Source organism: Pristiophorus japonicus, chromosome 8, assembly GCF_044704955.1.
Source record: "Pristiophorus japonicus isolate sPriJap1 chromosome 8, sPriJap1.hap1, whole genome shotgun sequence".
Classification (NCBI taxonomy): Eukaryota; Metazoa; Chordata; class Chondrichthyes; family Pristiophoridae; genus Pristiophorus; species Pristiophorus japonicus.
The window spans coordinates 233,905,074-233,924,191 of record NC_091984.1 but is presented as its reverse complement, the minus strand read 5'-3'; the positions used below and the strand labels follow the sequence as shown (position 1 = coordinate 233,924,191).

The 19,118-nt window shown below is 48.2% G+C and overlaps 1 protein-coding gene across 1 annotated transcript in view; it reads right to left on the bottom strand.

Moving 5' to 3' along the window:
• LOC139268330 (uncharacterized) overlaps positions 1-19,118 on the bottom strand; it is a 66,836-nt gene that overhangs the window by 23,580 nt on the left and 24,138 nt on the right. The window contains exon 2 of the mRNA XM_070886408.1: positions 14,836-15,884. Coding sequence (XP_070742509.1) covers positions 14,836-15,884 — 1,049 coding nt within the window. The remainder of the gene's footprint in view (positions 1-14,835; positions 15,885-19,118) is intronic.

The following is a 19,118-nucleotide window of genomic DNA, read 5'->3' as shown; positions in this document are numbered from 1 at the left end:
GCACCCTCCCCGTGCAAGTTACCAATTCTTTCATTTCAAGATCGGACACCAAACAAATCAGCAGAGAGGTAAGGACTGGGAGTTCTTCCAGGAAAATCTGGCCTTCACTGGACGAGTTGGCTGTTGGCAGATATCATTGAACCTTCGGGTCATTCGAGGAGCACTTTTCTCTCCATGTGCTTGTTGCTGCTACAATTATCACTCGTAGTAATGGCACCAACAGGTTAGAACACTTCACAAACCAGTATTAGGGCCTTCAGAGGTTTGCAGCACAGAAAGAGTCCACTCCAGAAACTGGAGCACAGAAATCTCGGCCGACACTGAGGGAGTGCTGCACTGTTGATAAGATGTTAAACCATCTGCTCTCAGGTGGACGTAAACGATCCCATGGCCACTATTTCGACACAGACCAGGGGAGTTGTGTGTGTTGTGTCCTGGCCAATATTTATCCCTCAAACCAATGTCACTAACAGAGTATCTGGGCATCATCACATTGCTGTTTGTGGGACCTTGCTGTGCGCAAATTGGCTGCCGGGCTCCTTCTCCTCCTTTCCGATGGTTTTGCCCAACTTGTCATTATTACTGTTGGGAGGCTGGGTGGGGACAGCGTTCAGAGCCTATTGGATCACAGCCAGCCTGACCTGGTCCTCGTCTGATATTCGTACACTTGTGCAGTAGTCACTGGCTCATAACGGCGAGCAAGAACCTCGGAAGGTTCCCGTCCATGCGAGATGTACCATGCTCACTGCTGCCCAGCCAAGAATCAGCTAAAGGCTCAGACCAGGGTTGGGGGAGTGGGGAGGAGAATCAGACCTGGGACTTTGCTGCTGGGGAAACTTGCTGAGAATCTGCCATTTATTTCTGGATGTGGAACTTGGTGGCCAGTATTGCAAAGCAATCGGAAGTTGACGGAGAAGCTGGGTGGGGAATCTTCTAAATTTGCTCCAGGAACTCTCTGAAGCTATTACACAACATGGCAAATTAATTTGTGCTTCTTAATTCCCCGCGAGTCTGCTTCATTATTGCTCGAATGACAGGCAGTGCCTCCGTGGAGTGTTCTTCCCACAATATAAGCACAGCGACAAACGCTTCCAGACAAGCAACGACCCAGAAGAACAGGCTCATTCTGTATTACATTTATCGCTGCAGTAAGCTCCAGCATTGAATTACAGTGATCAATTCTTTCACAGTGGGACTGATCCTCAAACAAAAGCAGTGAGCGGGATCTCTACCTCCAACAGTCTCGTGTTTGCTCGAGATGTTGTACTCCCACATTTTGGACCAACAACTGAAAGCACAAAGAAAGAAATACTTGCATTTATCATCATGGGCAGTCCCTCGGAATCGAGGAAGACTTGCTTCCACTCTTAACATGAATTCTTAGGTGGCTGAACAGTCCAATACAAGAACCACAGTCCCTGTCATAGGTGGGACAGATAGTCGTTGAGGGAAGGTGGGTGGGACAGGTTTGCCGCACACTCTTTCCGCTGCCTGCGCTTGGTTTCTGCATGCTCTCGGCGACAAGACTCAAGGTGCTCAGCGCCCTCCCGGATGCACTTGGGGCAGTCTTTGGCCAGGGACTCCCAGGCGTCAGTGAGGATGTTGCTCTTTATCAGGGAGGCTTTGAGGGTATACTTGTAACGTTTCCGCTGCTCGTTTACCGTGAAGGAGTTCCGAGTAGAGCGCTTGCTTTGGGAGTCTCGTGTCTGGCATGCGAACTATGTGGCCTGCCCAGCGGAGCTGATCGAGTGTGGTCAGTGCTTCGATGCTGGGGATGTTGGCCTGGTCGAGGACGCTGACGTTGGTGCGTCTGTCCTCCCAGGGGATTTGTAGGATCTTGCGGAGACATTACTGGTGGTATTTCTCCAGGTGTCTACTGTACATGGTCTATGTTTGAGCCATACAGGAGGGCGGGTATTACTACAGCCCTGTAGATCATGAGCTTGGCGACAGTTTTGAGGGCCTTGTCTTCAAACACTCTTTTCCTCAGGCGGCTGAAGGCTGCACTGGCGCACTGGAGGCGGTGTTGGATCTCGTCGGCGATGCCTGCCCTTGTTGATAGGAGGCTCCCAAGATAAGGGAAGTGGTCCAGTTTGTCCAGGGCCACGCCGTGGATCTTGATGACTGGGGGGCAGTGCTGTGCGGTGAGGACACACCTTTATATAGCACCTTTCACAACCTCAGGACCTCCCAACGTGCTTTACACAGCCAATTAAGTACTTTCTGAAGTGTAGTCACTGTTGAAATGTAGCAAATGTGGCAGCGAATTTTGCACACAGTAAGCTCCCACATACAGCAATGTGATAATGACCAGATCATCTGTTTTGGTGATGTTGGTTGAGGGATAAATATTGGTTGGAACACACAGACACACACACCGTGCAAGTGGGGGATGGGTCTCCCAACCTTCATATGTTGAAGCAGAGAAAGGGGAGTTTCACAGCTAACAAAGCTATACCTGACCTGGCAATACTGGGATCAAAGAGAGGTTATAACTGTCAGAAAAGACTGAACAGGCTGAGACACTTTCAACTAGAAAGGGAAGGTTGAGGGGTGACCTGATGAAGGTCTTTAAGATTAAGAAATAGGAGCAGGAGTCAGCCATTTGGCCCCTCGAGCCTGCTCCGCCATTTAATAAGATCATGGCTGTCTATCCCCGCCTTAACTATATTCAATGATTCAGCCTCCATAGCTCTCTGGGGAAGAAAATTCCACAGATTTACAACCCTCAGAATAAATTTCTCCATCTCAGTTTTAAATGGGCGGCCCCTTATTCTAAGATCATGCCCTCTAGTTCTAGTCTCCCCCACAGTGGAACCATCCTCTCTGCATTCACCTTGTCGAGCCCCCTCATAATCTTATACGTTTCGATAAGATCACTTCTTATTCTTTTGAACTCCAATGACTATAGGCTCAACCTATCCTTATAAGTCAACCCCCTCATCAACCTAGTGATCCTTCTCTGAACTGCCTCCAAAGCAAGTATATCCTTCCTTAAATACGGAAACCAATACTGTTATGAAAGGGTTTGATAGGGTAGACAGAGATGTTTCCACTCATGTGGGGGAGACCAGAATTAGGGGCCATCAAGATAAGATAAATCCAGTAGGGAATTCCGGAGAAAGTTCTTTACCCAGAGAGCGGTGAGAATGTGGAACTCGCTGCCATAGGGAGTGGTTGTGGTGAATAGTTTAGATACATTTAAGGGGAAACCGGGTAAACACACGAGGGAGAAAGCAATGGAAGGATTTGGTGACGGTGAGATGCAGTAGCGTGGGAGGAGGCTGGTTTGGAGCATAAACACCGACATGGACCCATTGGGCCCATTAGCCTGTTCCTGTGCTGTACATTCAATGTAAAAAGAGGTCAGGTGATTTATTCTGCACTAAAATCCCTCACATTAATGAGCAACAATAATACGAGAATATAAAAACAGAAAATGCTGGAAATTTCAGCGGGTCAGGCAGCATATGTGGAGAGAGAAACTGAGCTAACATTTCGGGTCGATGACCCTTCGACAGAAGATCCTGGTGAGATTTCCAGCACTTTCGATTTTTATTTCAGATTCTAGCATCCGCAGTATTTTGCTTTTGTAAAAATACAAGAAAATTGCTTTTAAAACACACACACATACATACAATGCAACAAGGCCATAGTTCTGACACATTACGTGTTGACATTTAGGAAATACTGCAATGATTAACAGTTATCAGCATGAATTGATGATTCAGTTCTGTCAGCGCCATGCGAGAAATGACACTGACATTCTTCGCGTGGCATCGAAGCACTCGAAATAGTCTCCTGCAACAATGTAAAAAAAAGGTGCTTGCAATCAAAATGTTTTCATAGTATGAGTGAGATTACTCTGAGTGACTCACCTCCTGACTCCCCAAAGCCTTTCCACCATCGACAAGGCACCAGTCAGGAGTGTGATGGAATACTCTCCACTTGCCTGGATGAGTGCAGCTCCAACAACACTCAAAGAAGCTCGACACCATCCAGGACAAAGCAGGCCGCTTGATCAGCACCCCATCCACCACCTTCAACACTCACTCCCTCCACCACCGGCGCCCCCTGGCTGCAGTGTGTACCATCTACAAGATGCACTGCAGCAACTCGCCAAGGCTTCTTCGGCAGCACCTCCCAAACCCACGACCTCTACCACCTAGAAGGACAAGGGCAGCAGGTGCATGGGAACATCACCACCTACATGTTTCCCTCCCAGTCACACACCATCCTAACTTGGAAATATATCAGCCGTTCCTTCATCGTCATTGGGTCAAAATCCTGGAACTCTCTCCCTAACACCACACGGACTGCAGCGGTTCAAGAAGGTGGCTCACTATCACCTTCTCAAGGGGCAATTAGGGATGGGCAAAAAAAGCTGATCTTGCCAGCGACACCCACATCTCAGGAACGAATAAAAAAAAAGATTGGACATTTACAACTTTTTGGGGACTGGGTATTGTAGTGGTCTAAAGTCGTTTCAACTCTGAGACCTGGACTAAAATCCACGAGGCAGGTAAGTTGAAAGTCTCCTTTTCTGAAATGAGTTTGTCAGTCTCGAATCACAACAGGACGTCCCCACAATTCAGTTCTAATTAAACTCGCGCTCTGGGAGGTCACGAGGATAGCTGGCCCGAGAAACAGAATAGTGGCTGCTTTTGAGATTGGTTTTAAGACATTGGCTCCCGGTCCAGCAACGCCTCAATTTTAAAATTTTCATCCTTGTTTTCAAACTATAACCTCACTGCTATCTATCTCTAATCTCCTACAGCCATACAAGATGTCTGTGCTCCTCCAATTCTAGCCTCTTGAGCATCTCCCGATTTTAAGTCGCTCTACCATTGGTGGCCGTGCCTAGACCCTAAGCTCTAGAACTCCCTCCCTAAACCTCTCCGCCTCTCTACCTCTCTCTCCTCCTTTAAGACGCTCCTTAAACCTACCTCTTTGTCCAAGCTTTTGGTCACCTGCCCAAATTTCTATGTAGCTCGGTGACAAACTGTGTTTGATAACGCTCCAGCGAAGTGCCTTGGGATGTTAGAGGTGCTGTATAAATGCAAGTTATGTTGTACTCCAATTTATAGTCACATGTCCCTAGCTAATTCAACCACTCTCTGGCATTTCTCAATTCTTTAAGAATGTTTGGGTTGGTTGGCCAGGTGCCTGACACACGGAAACCCATTGCCATGATCAACAGTCTCCAAATTACTGACTAATCCATCCAAGTAGTTCCTGTTTGCCTGCACACATTGTCCCTGTATGGACATACCTCACTTACAGGCGTCGGCCATGGCTCAGTGGGCAGCACTCTCGCCTCGGAGTCAGAAGGTTGTGGGTTCACATCCCATTCCAGAGACTTGAGCTCAAAAGTCTAGGCTGACACTCCAGGGCAGTGCTGAGGGAGTGCCGCACTGGGGTGGTCGTCTTCCGGATGACACCCTGTCTGCCCTTTCAGGAGGATGTAAAAAATTTCCATTACACTATTCTGAATGAGAGCATGGCAGTTCTCCCCGGTGTCCTGGGGCCAATATTTATCTCTCCACCAACATCACTAAAACATTTTCATCATCATAGGCAGTCCCTCGGAATTGCTTCCACTCTTAGAATGAGTCCTTAGGTGGCTAAACAGTCCAATATGAGAGCCACTGTCCCTGTCACAGGTGGGACAGATAGTTGTTGAGGGAAGGGGTGGGTGGGACAGATTTGCCGCACGCTCTTTCCGCTGTCTGCGCTTGATTTCTGCATGCTCTTGGCGGAGACTCGAGATGCTCAGCGCCCTCCCAGATGCACTTCCTCCACTTAGGACAGTCTTTGGCCAGGGTCTCCCAGGTGTCAGTGAGGATGCTGCCCTTTATCAGGGAGACTTCGAGGGTGTCCTTGCAACGTTTCCTCTGCCCACCTTTGTCTCGTTTGCTGTGAAGGAGCTCCGCGTCGAGCATTTGCTTTGGGAGTTTCGTGTCTGGCATGCGGACAATGTGGCCTGCCCAGCAGAGCTGATCAAGTGTGGTTTGTGCTTCAATGCTGGGGATGTTGGCCTGGTCGAGGACGCTAATGTTGGTGCATCTGTCCTCCCAGGGAATTTGTAGGATCTTGCGGAGACATCGTTGGTGGTATTTCTCCAGCGACTTGAGGTGTTTACTGTACATGGTCCATGTCTCTGAGCCATACAGCAGAGCGGGTATTACACTAAAACAGATGATCTGATCATTATCACATTGCTATTTGTGGGAGCTTGCTGTGCACAAATTGGCTGCCATGTTTCCTACATTACAACAATTCAGAAGTACTTCATTGGCTGTAAAGGGCTTTGGGACACTCATTGTGAAAGGTGCTATATAAATGCAAGTCTTTCTTGCACACAAATGTAAGAGAAAGACAGTCAGGAAAAGACCAACTGGTCCATCTAGCCTGCCCGATGTAATTGTGATCGCGAGCATCGCAATACAGACATTTCCCACCCACCTGCCCCGAGCCAGGCAATCTCCTGGGAGAGGCAATAAATATAGAGAAACACCGAAGGCCCGAGCAATCAGACGCAGGCTGGCTGTGCCTTGGTTTAACACTCCCTAGGTGCGGGTAAGGGTACTGCAGGAGTTTAACCAGCTAACACCACACAGCCTACCAGCACAAAGCCATAGTAAGCTTCCTCTTAATTTGCCCAACTGAGATTACTCTACCTGTTTGGGTCTTGGCTCGAAGGGTTATCTGGGAAGAATCCCAGCCTATCAGAATGTTCCTTTGAACCACATTTGTCAAGAGTTCCCAAAAGTCCAGTGCAGTAATTGAGATTATGTTTACATTGTTAATTTAGTTATCAATAGAATAACTGCATTCAGAAACTGCATTGGAAGAAAGATCACTGCTCGAACCACAACTGTTCTTTATATTTATTAATGGCCCTGAAATTCCGGCCTCCCCAGGTCTGTACGGACCCGGGAAGGTATCGGAAAAACCGGTTTTCGGCACACAATGCGCATGCGCCGAAAACCGGCTTTTCCGATCCGTCAAGTTTTTGACTTGATAGATGGCCGCACCTTCGGGAGAAGGACATTCCCACGGCCGAGATTGGGCTATTTTCCCGTCTCTTGTCCAGCGAATGTCCTTAAAACTCTTGCACCAGCTTAAGAGTTTAAAAACATAAAAATAAAATTTAAAAATACATATGTTTAAAAACCCTGCCCACTCAGGCAATTTTATTTCAAACCATAATTAAAACTTTAAAAAAATTGGTAAATATATATTTTTCTCAAAAACATGTCTATCAACTTTAATTTCTATAATGTATTTATAGGAGGTGTTTTTTTTAAATGTTTTATGTAGTTTATGGAGTGCATTTGGAAAGCAGTGACAGGATCAGTCCAAGTCAACATGGATTTATGAAGGGGAAATCATGCTTGACAAATTTTTTGAGGATGTAACTAGTAGAGTGGACAAGGGAGAACCAGTGGATGTGGTGTATTTGGACTTTCAAAGGGCTTTTGACAAGGTCCCACACAAGAGATTGGTGTGCAAAATCAAAGTACGTGGTATTGGGGGCAATGTATTGATGTGAATAGAGAACTGGTTGGCAGACAGGAAGCAGAGAGTCGGGATAAACGGGTCCTTTTCAGAATGGCAGGCAGTGACTAGTGGGGTGCCGCAGGGCTCAGTGCTGGGACCCCAGCTCTTTACAATATACATCAATGATTTAGATGAAGGAATTGAGTGTAATATCTCCAAGTTTGCAGATGACACTAAACTGGGTGGCGATGTGAGCTGTGAGGAGGATGCTAAGAGGCTACAGGGTGACTTGGACAGGTTAGGTGAGTGGGCAAATGCAGTATATGTGGATAAATGTGAGGTTATCCACTTTGGTGGCAAAAACATTAAGGCAGAATATTATCTGAATGGCAGATTAAGGGAAAAGGGAGGTGCAACGAGACCTGGGTGTCATGGTACATTAGTCATTGAAAGTTGGCATGCAGGTACAGCAGGTGGTGAAGAAGGCAAATGGCATGTTGGCCTTCATAGCTAGGGGTTTTGAGTATAGGAGTAGGGAGGTCTTACTGCAGTTGTACAGGGCCTTGGTGAGGCCTCACCTAGAATATTGTGTTCAGTTTTGGTCTCCTAATCTGAGGAAGGACGTTCTTGCTATTGAGGGAGTGCAGCGAAGGTTCACCAAACTGATTCCCGTGATGGCAGGATTGACCTATGAGGAGAGACTGAATTGTCTGGGCCTGTATTCACTGGAGTTTAGAAGGATGAGAGGGGATCTCATAGAAACATATAAAATTCTGATGGGACTGGACAGGTTAGATGCAGGAAGAATGTTCCCGATGTTGGGGAAGTCCAGAACCAGAGGTCACAGTCTCAGGATAAGGTGTAAGCTATTTAGGACCGAGATGAGGAGAAACTTCTTCACTCAAGAGTTGTTAACCTGTGGAATTCTCTACCGCAGAGAGTTGTTGATGCCAGTTCATTCGATATATTCAAGAGGGAGTTAGATATGGTCCTTACGGCCAAAGGGATCAAGGGGTATGGAGAGAAAGCAGGAAAGGGGTACTGAGGTGAATGATCAGCCATGATCTTATTGAATGGCGGTGCAGGCTTGAAGGGCCGAATGGCCTACTCCTGCACCTATTTTCTATGTTTCTATGTTTAGATGTTTCTCATTCATAGTAGTAGGAGTTTCGGACTTACGAAAATACTTTACCGTGATTGGGTGTCCAAGCCCACGTGACTTCCATGGACGTCCCGACATGAACACGCTCCGTTGCTCAAGAGGAGGAGGCCTCGAGTCCGGGATCTCTGTGAGCGTTCGACCAAAAGGTAAGTGCGCATCTTTCCTCCTATTTTTAGTCGAACACCCACGGGAAGAAGAAACCAGGATTTCTGCATGACTTAGATGGGCGAATGGTAGCATAGTGGTTATGTTAGTGAACTCGTGATCCAGAGGCCAGAGTTCAAATCACACCACGACAGCTGGGGAATTTAAATTCAGTTGGAATAAAAAGCCACATCAGTACAGACCATAAAACTACCGGATTGTTATAAAAACCCATCTGGTTCCCTAATGTCTGTCCCAGTTACATCAAAACTTCAATGCACCACACGGACTGTCGCGGTTCAAGGCGGTGGCTCACCACCACCTTCTCAAGAGCAAATTGGGATGGTCAATAAACGCTGGCCTGGCTCACATCCCGTGAATTGAATAAAAAGATAACGCAATAGAGAGCTTAATATAGCCAAGTTTGCCGATGACACAAGGATTGGTGGCATAGTAAGTAGTATAAAATTATAAAAAGACTTGATGGATTTCAACGCAGGTAAGTGTGAGGGTGTCCATTTTAGACCAAAAAAGGTTACATCAGAGTGTGTTTTTTTTTTAAATGGTGAAAAGCAGGGACAGTGGAGATCCAGAGGGAACAGGGATCCATGTATACAGATCACTAAAATGTTGTAGTCAGGTACAAACATAATCAAAAAGGCTGATGGAATGTTGGCCTTTATAACTAGAGGGCAAGAATATAAAGAAAGAGGGAGTTTTGCTGTAACTATACAAAGCCCTGGTTAGACCACACCTGGAGCACTGAGAGCAGTTCTGGGCACCGTACCATAGAAAGGATATATTGGCCTTGGCGGGAGGGCAGCACAGATTCAGCAGAATGTTATCAGGGCTCCAAGGGTTAATTTACATAAACTAGGTTTGGAGAGCGGAATGTAGAAGGTTACAGGGTGATTTGATTAAGTATTTTAGGATTTTGAAAGGAATTGATGGGGTGGAGAGAGAGTGTTGGGAGTCTCGGACAAGGAGACGTAACCTTAAAATCAGAGCCAGGCTGTTCAGGAGATAAGTTAGGAAATATTTCTTCACACAAAGGATGGTAGAAACGTGGAACTCACCCCCACAAACAGCAGTAGAAATCAGCTCAATTCATAACTTTAAATCTGAGATCGATAATCTAGCCAAGGGATAGGGAGCCAAGGCAGGTGGATGGAGTTAGGATACAGGTCAGTGAGGGGCTGAATGGCGGAACAGGCGCGAGGGGCTGAATGGCCTCCTCCTGTTCCAATGTTCCTAACCAGTTGAGAAGACAGACGAAAACAGTTTGCTGAACTGTGGAGGATTCTGCCTCCAATTCATATTCAGGGACCACGTCTTGGAATTAGCTGACTGACTGGATTATTATTGTGTAATTTGTATCTATTCTATCAGCCCGAGACATTCAGCAATCTACTAAAATGCAACCTTGACCTCAGCAATGTTGTTTTCGGTGGGGAAGAAGAAAAAAAAAAATCACCAAACTAAAAAGGCAGTCACGAGTCAAAGATCGTGAGATTATTCCATCTGGACTTAGTTAACCTCTGTGGAAGGCCTAATTTTTCAGGATGCTGGCGGCAATTACTGACTGGAAGAGTTATACAATTGAGCTTTAGGTCTAGACGCAATGCTCCCAGCAGGAAATTCTCCTGTGATCCCATCGCCGTGTCTGATGTGAAATCCTTGTGTTCACGGTGGGCCGAGGCTGGATTGCAATTGTAGCGCCAGGCCTGACTCCACGGCAGTCACAAGCCACGGGGTGAAAGGTCAGCAGCAGAACATCTGGGGATAGCGTTTCTGCAGAGGGTCCATCCCATCTCCTTCGGCGGAAACCGTTTGACATTCCCGCAACAGCCTTCCGCCAAAGTAATGGGGGAAGTTTGTTGTCTTATGAAGAAAGGTTGAGCAGGTTGGGCCTATACTCATTGGAGTTTAGAAGAATGAGAGGTGATCTTATTGAAACCTATAAGATTCTGAGGGGGCTTGACAGGGTAGATGCAGAGAGGATGTTTCCCCTCGTGGAGGAGTCTAGAACTAGAGGGCATAGTTTCAGAATAAGGGGTCGTCCATTTAAAACAGAAATGAGGGGGAATTTCTCGTCTGAGGGTTGTGAATCTTTGGAATTATCTACCCGAGAGAGCTGTGGAGGCTGGGTCATTGAATATATTCAAGGTGAAGATAGACTGATTTTTGAACGATAAGGGAGTCAAGGGTTAAGGGGCGAAGGCAGGGAAGTGGAGTTGAGTCCATGATCAGATCAGCCATGACCTTATTGAATGGCGGAGCAGGCTCGAGGGGCCGAATGGCCGACTCCTGCTCCTGTTTCTTATGTTTTTATGAAAGTCGGGGGAGAAGCCCCCACAGAAATTCTACCCATTGGGGAACAGAGGATCTGTCCAGATTGGAGACTCACTCTGTTCCCTCTGCTGGGGAACGTGTATTCCGTCCAGATCCAATTCATTCCACAAGCAAAGTAGTCCCTTGTTTTTTCTGGGTAGTTAGATCAGGCTGACCGTACGTCCCCCGTTTCTGGGGACAGTCCCTGGGTGAGGTACTGTGTCCCCAGGCAAACCACGTCCCTAAAGGAGTTCCCCGCTTCATGAAACCCGTCCTCGAATAGACTAGAGCCACATTAATTGGAATATATGCCCATCATATATAACAGAGAAACCATTCCCATTGGTGGAAGGGTCGAGAACCAGAGGACACAGATTTAAGGCGATTGGCAGAAGAACCAAAGGCGACTTGAGGGAAAACTTTTTTATGCAGCGAGTGGTTCGCATCTGGAATGCGCTGCCTGAGAGGGTGGTGGAGGCAGACACAATCGTGGCTTTCAAAAGGGAATTGGATAAGTACCTGAAGGAAAAACATTTGCAGGGCTACAGGGAAAGGGCCGGGGGGGGACTGGCTGAGGTGCTCTTGCAGAGAGCCGGCACGGGCTCGGCGAGCCGCCTTCTGTGCTGTAACCGTTCTCTGATTCATCCCATTAGACATAATCAGAGTTTCAGGTTAACTCATTGAACAGTGTCATTGTGTTATTTATAAACAGTGTCTGAATGCACTTCAGTAGTGTGATGTCACATCTGCAGTAATGGTATGAACATGTGTAGTGTATATGTGCAACTCTGAAATTCTGGGCTTTGCCTGGCTGCGCTGCGCAACTTTCTGCGGCCCAGGGAGCAGCGTGGAGACCACCACAGGGTGCAGATCGAGGTGGTGCAGGAGGAGTGAAGTCAGCAAGGTCCAGGTCGGTGACTGGAGCGTGGGCAGATACAGCAGGAGCGGCGAGATCGGGGCGAAGGAGCGGCGAGAGACTGTGGAGGGATGTGATCGGAGCCCAGGGGCAGCACGGGCCCAGCCCACACTGAGATATGTGTACGCACTAGATCCATGCAGCAAAGCTGGTCTCCAGTTGTCTTGGGTAACCCTTGCCACTGGACCAAGACCGAGCACTGTCAAGCCCCGTGTGGTGGCTGGTGTGCAACAGCCACCCCACGTTAAAAAAATCCACCCACAGGCATCTTCCGCCCTTCAGCATGTAGTTCGGGTCCTTCATTTGAAACCCCTGTGAACTCATCCTTTTTTGGGGCGTGGAAGCAAGTCATCTTCGTCTCGAAGGACCGCCTCTGATGACGATGTCATTTTCTGTCCCGGCCACTTTGCTGTGGTTTGGGCGGGGGGGGGGGGGGGGGGGGGAGAGCAGGGGGTCAAGGCGTTGGGCGGGAGAAGACCCCAAACAAATCCCTGGTGCTACCCCACAGCAAGTGACAAGAAGATACACCACACAGAGGCCGTAGCCACTGGTTAGAGAGGCCTGGGCCAGAAATAATGCATCACACAGGACAGCCTAGACAACGAAACCTTAGTCAACGTGCAAACTACTTCTTAAAGCAAAAATCAGAAATAAAATGCTGAAAATACTCAGCAGCATCTGTGGAGTGAGACACCGAGTTAACGTGTCAGGTTGCTGACCCTTCGTCAGAACTGGAAAAGGTTAGAGATGTAACGGGTTTTACACTGACTTGTCCTCTGAATGGCCTTGCTGAAAATTGCCTGAAATCTGTGATTTGCCCCCAGTCCCGATAGCCTTAGCTTCCACAGTAATAGAGATTTGCCTCATCGTGTGACAGGATTGCTTACTGCCCCAGAATGTTGCCGAGCCTCTGTTGCAGCCATCACTGTGACAAAACCCGGTGGCCAACTTTATTTTGAAACTTAATGTAGCTGTGACAGCCGCGGCTTTATTGGATAGCTCCCTCGCCTCGGAGTCAGAAAGCTGTGGGGTCAAGAGCACAAAATCCAGACCGACACTCCCAGGGCAGTGCTGAGGGAGCACTGCACTGTCGGAGGTGCCGTCTTTCAGCTGAGACATTAAAACGAGGCCCTGCCTGTCCTCTCAGGTGGACGTAAAAGATCCCATGGTCACTATTTCGAAGAGGATCAGGGGGAGTTATCCCCGGTGTCCTGGTCAATATTTATCCCTCAATCAACATTAAAAAAAAACAGATGATCTGGTCATTATCACATTGCTGTTTGTGGGAGCTTGCTGTGCACAAGTTGGCTGCTAGGTTTCCCACATTACAACAGTGACTACACTCCAAAAGTACTTCATTGGCTGTAAAGCGCTTTAGGACGTCCAGTGGTCGTGAAAGGCACTATTTAAATGCAAGTCTTTTCTTTTCGAAGTTGATGTATTGTGTATAAAATGGTAAGTCTGTTCACCAAAACCAGATTATGTAAACCAGAAAAATTACTGGCACAGTCCAATTTACATCAAAAATTCAGAAGCGTGGAACTGCGATAATACAAGATGTTCTTATCACAAATGCCCCTTTATTTGTGTCCATACCAAGAAACCAACATTGCAAAGGTTGTACAATGACCGCCACTCATAGTAACCTTTAACATCGGACTATTTCCACACTGTTAATTCAGCCAGGTGTATTTTCCAGATAAAATGATCAAGTTTAAGGGGAAGGGAGGGTTGACTGATGCAGAAACATTGTCACGGTGACATGAGGGGGGTCACAGAATCCATGGAGTCCTTGCAGAAGATTGGGGGTCAGGGCTGGCTCAGTGGGCAGCACGCTCTCTCTCTCGCTTCGAGTCAGAAGGTCGTGGGTTCTAGTCCCACTCCAAGAAACTGGAGCACAAAATTCAGGCGGACATTCCAGTGCTGAGGGAGTGCTGCACTGTCGGATGAAACATTTAAACCAAGCCCCGTCTGCTCGCTCAGGTGGACGCAAAATATCCTGTGGCACTATTTCAAAGAATAACAAGGGAAGTTCCCCCCGGTGTCCTGGGTCAATATTTATCCCTCAGCCAACATCACCAAAACAGATTATCTGCTCATTATCACATTGCTGTGTGTGGGAACTTGCTGTGCACAAGTTGGCTGCCAGGTTTCTGACATTACATCAGTGACTACACTCCAAAAAGTGCTTCATTGGCTGTAAAGCACTTTGGGACGTCCTGAGGCGCTATATAAATCCAAGTCCTATCCTTTTGTTTTTATTTGAACAACAATATAGAATGCATCATGCTTACAAGTCTTACACTGAACCCCTAAAGCTATCTCCCTCTTAAACAGTAACATAAGAACATAAGAAATAGGAGCAGGAGTCGGCCATTTGACCCCTCGAGCCTGCTCCGCCATTCAATAAGATCATGATCTGATCATGGACTCAGCTCCACTTCCCTGCCCGATCTCCATAACCCTCAACTCCCTTATCATTCAAAAATCTGTCTATCGCCACCTTAAAGATATTCAATGACCCAGCCTCCACAGCTCTCTGGGGCAGAGAATTCCACAGATTCATGACCCTCTGAGAGAAGACATTCCTCCTCATCTCAGTTTTAAATGGGCGACCCCTTACTCTGAAACTGTTCCCCCTAGTTCCAGATTCCCCCACGAGTCTCTCCTTGTTTAGGAGTTTTGCAACTAACAAGTTTTGGAACAAGGTTTAGATGCTAGGACAGATCTTGCATGTTTTGAGGAGCCAGAGAGACAAGTGAAAGTAGTTTAAGCTCACCTCCAGGTACGACAGAGCGCAGTCAGAAGCACTGCCGATAAGAGGGCCACCCCAGCGATGACCAGGAAATGGATCAGGTTGTCTCGGTCCCGATGCTTCATCAGAGTCCGAAGATCGGTGTCGCCGCCGGCGTTAAACTGGTAGAGGAGGACAAAGCCACGGCCACGGTCTGTGGTGGTGATCAGTTCCACCACCACCTCCACCATCTCCAGGGAGGAACCAAAGCTCAACGTCTTGTTCACGGGCGAGTTGGCGCCGCAGAAGCGGGCGGAGAAGGTGATCAGATCCGAAATGTACAACACGTCGTTCGGGCAGACCTCGGGAGGCACGAAGGGCATCACTTTTGTGGCGGGGATCATCGTGGCGGCAGTGGAACCGTTTACCTCTTGCTCTGCGCGATGGCCAATTCCCAGCCTCCTCCCAGCTCGCTTTTCACGGTTGTATTGTGGGTCCACATTTATGTCCTTATAATCACCAAAAGCGGCAACAGGAGCGCTCGAATTTGACGCGGTGGAATCGGCCTTCTCCACACCGTCAGGCGGAGAGTCGGTCGCTGATAAATCATGCAACAACGGCGTCTCAACCGTCTCGGGCTTTGTGGACTCTTCCTGTGCCGCCCACTCGTCTTCAGCGTCCTCGGGTTGGGTCACAGGGAAGTCCTGGTCGTCAACATCAAAGGCTTTGGAGCTCGACACGTTGGTCTCATTAAACCACACCTTTGTTCTTCCATCTTGCCGGGGCTCCTTCGTGTGAGAATACAGGTTGTTGGACCTCCGACTCGGTGCTCCGCCCGCATTCTCCACTGAGCCGGACACCGACTCCTCCCCGCCCGCCAAGGTGGGGCCGGAATGGTCGCCGAGCAGTGTCTGACCGTGACGCGGATTCTCAAACACGTCAAAGTCGAAAACCTCCAACGCAAGATGGACTCCAGCCGGGATGAAGAACTGCCACACACAATGCGTGCCTGGGCTGTAGCGGGTGGGAAAGCCAGGTGACAATACAATACCTCGAGCTTCTGAATCAACAATGGCTCCACACGAGTAATAGACCTGCAAACAAAATATTGGGAGATCACCAAGACAGCACGTGATTTTACAACTCCTTTCTCTCCTCCCAATTTCCTTTCCTATTTGCACCAGCTTACCACAAAGATATTCAATAATTTTAATGGATTGGACTCGATATCAAACAAGCTGTATGACTAACGAAACAGGGAGGGGGCGGGAATATTGATGGAGGACACAAATGCCATAACTGTTCTCCAATATTGGTGTTTTTCCTGGGGTCGGGTATTGCTTGAATGCTCAATGAGAGCGACATGTCTAAGGCCGGTTACAGTTTAAGCTCCAGCCCGTGCGCTGGCTGCTGATTCGCCGAATCCCTTCAAGCCAGAGCTGGACCGGTTTCTGGCTGGGGCGGAGATCACCTTATACAGAAGGGTGGGTACTGCAGGGAATCCAGAGAAATCTCCTGGAAACATTTCCATCGCCTTACAGGGAGCCGGGCAGAGGAAGAGGGAAGAGGATGGAGAGGAATTTCCCAGATTTTCCCCCCAAATTGGCCTGGGTTTTCAATCTGGATTTTCGCCTCTCCCAGGAGATCATAGAGTTTTGGGTTTGGTGGGGAGTGTCTATATTGTGATGCAATTGTGCGGGAAAGGCTGGATGGATCAGAAGGTCTTTACTTGTCAGTCATTGTTCATATATTACTTTTATAACTAGCACTCCCATAATGCAGAGTGGCATTGCCAGAAACACATCTGGAAAACAAGGGAATTGCTTTTAATTGTACCCATCCTATCATCAACAACAACAACTTGTGTTTATATAGCACCTTTAATGTAGTGAAACATCCCAAGAAGCTTCACAGGTGTATTGAGAGAGAAACATTTGACATCGATCTGCATAAGTAGAAATTAGGGCAGCTGACCAAATGCTTGGTCAAAGAGGTAGGTTTTAAGGAGCGTCTTGAAGGAGGAAAGAGAGACGGAGAGGTTTAGGCAGGAAGTTCCAGAGCTTGGGGCCTCGGTAACAGAAGGCACGACCATCGATGGTTGAGCGATTATAATCAGGGGTGCTCAAGAGGGCAGAATTGGAGGAGCTCAGACATCTTGGGGGGTTGTGGGGCTGGAGGAGATTAGAGGTAGAGAGGGGTGAGGGCCATGGAGGGATTTGTAAACAAGGATGAGAATTTTGAAATCGAGGCGTTGCTTAACTGGGAGCCAGTGTAGGTCAGTGAGCACAGCGGGTGATGGGTGAGCGGGACTTGGTGCGAGTTAGGACACGGACAGCCAAGTTTTGGATCACCTCTAGTTTACGTAGGGTAGAATGCTCCTATCTATAGTTATTAACTTAGGGTGGAATGCTTGGTGATTTCCACCTCTGGAACGTCGCCGGTCTCCGCCCCTGTCTCAGCTCATCCGCTGCTGAAGCCCTCATCCATGCCGAATGACCTACTCCTGCTCCCATTTCTTATATGGGTGAGGGTGCCCACAAAACTCTCCCGCCATACAGAAACTAACGCCCTCCCCCCACCATCGGTTGGTAAGATGGTTATAGCCATACAAGGACTTGCAGTAACATAGCGTACGCTCTGTATCGAACCACGGCCCAAAGTAAACTAATACGAACCAAAAAAAAGAACACATTTTGAAACTATTAACATTTTTCCAATGCACCATTTTAAAATGTCACTAGACTTAAATGAAGTTTACGACTACCAGATGTGACAGATGTGCTGGGAAATCTCCGAGAACACAAAACCCAGCACGTCAACTTTAATCTTCAGTCCTAAAGCATACCAGGGTTCCTGCAAAGTCCCATTTTAATTTAAACCACTTGTCACCACATTAAAAGGAGCTGACCTCAACAAGCAATTGGATCACTCTCTGATCTAGCCGAGATAATAACTAGGACTAGTTATTCTTCAATATTTCCAAAACAAGCTGCGTAACTATAAAATCAGCTTGGTCTGTTTCTGATTTTTGAGCAACATTGTGCCCTCGACAGAAAATTCTTCTTAAGGACGATTCCATCTTTTCAGTTTCTGAAATGAAGCTAATAAATAATGCACTGGGTCAAACTGGTCATGGTGTGGAGGGAAAGGAGCTCGAGCAAAGTCCATGGGCCGTCCATCCCAGGGCAAGTGCTGGGTTTGGCCGGACAGTCAGCTTCGGCGCTGACCCCGGCGCGAGTCCCCCACAACAACAACTTGCATTTATATAGCGCCGGTAATGTAGAAGAACATCCCACGGCGCTTCACAGGAGCGATTATCAAATAAAATTTGACACCCAGCCACACAAGAAGATACTAGGGCAGGTCAAAGAGGTCGGTTTTGAAGAGAGTCTTGGAGGAGAGAGCGGGGCGGAGAGGTTTAGGGAGGGAGTTCCAGAGCTTGTGGTCTAGGCAGCTGAAAATGGTGGAGCGATGAAAAGTGGAGATGCGCAAGAGGCCAGGATTAGTGGAACGCAGACATCTCAGAGTTAAGGGGCAGGAGGAGGTTACAGAGATAGGGAGGGATGTTGGGACTGGAGGAGGTTACAGAGATAGGGAGGGATGTTGGGACTGGAGGAGGTTACAGAGAAAGGGAGGGGTGTAGGGGCTGGAGGAGGTTAGAGAGATAGGGAGGGATGTCGGGGCTGGAGGAGGTTAGAGAGATAGGGAGGGATGTCGGGGCTGGAGGAGGTTAGAGAGATAGGGAGGGATGTCGGGGCTGGAGGAGGTTAGAGAGATAGGGAGGGGTGTAGGGGTTGGAGGAGGTTACAGAGATAGGGAGGGATGTCGGGGCTGGAGGAGGTTAGAGAGCTAGGGAGGGATGTCGGGGCTGGAGGAGGTTACAGAGATAGGGAGGGGTATAGGGGTTGGAGGAGGTTACAGAGATAGGGAGGGATGTCGGGGCAGGAGAAGGTTAGAGATAGGGAGGGATGTTGGGGCTGGAGGAGGTTACAGAGATAGGGAGGGGTGTAGGAGGTTACAGAGATAGGGAGGGATGTCGTGGCTGGAGGAGGTTACAGAGATAGGGAGGGGTGTAGGGGCTGGAAGAGGTTACAGAGATAGGGAGGGGTGTAGGGGCTGGAGGAAGTTACAGAGATAGGGAGCGGTGTAGGAGCTGGAGGAGGTTACAGAGATAGGGAGGGGTGTAGGAGCTGGAGGAGGTTACAGAGATAGGGAGGGGTGTAGGGCTGGAGGGGATTACAGAGATCGGGAGGGATGAGGCCACAAAGGGATTTGAAGATAAGAATGAACATTTTAAAATCGAGGCTTTGCCTAGTTTAACTAACCGG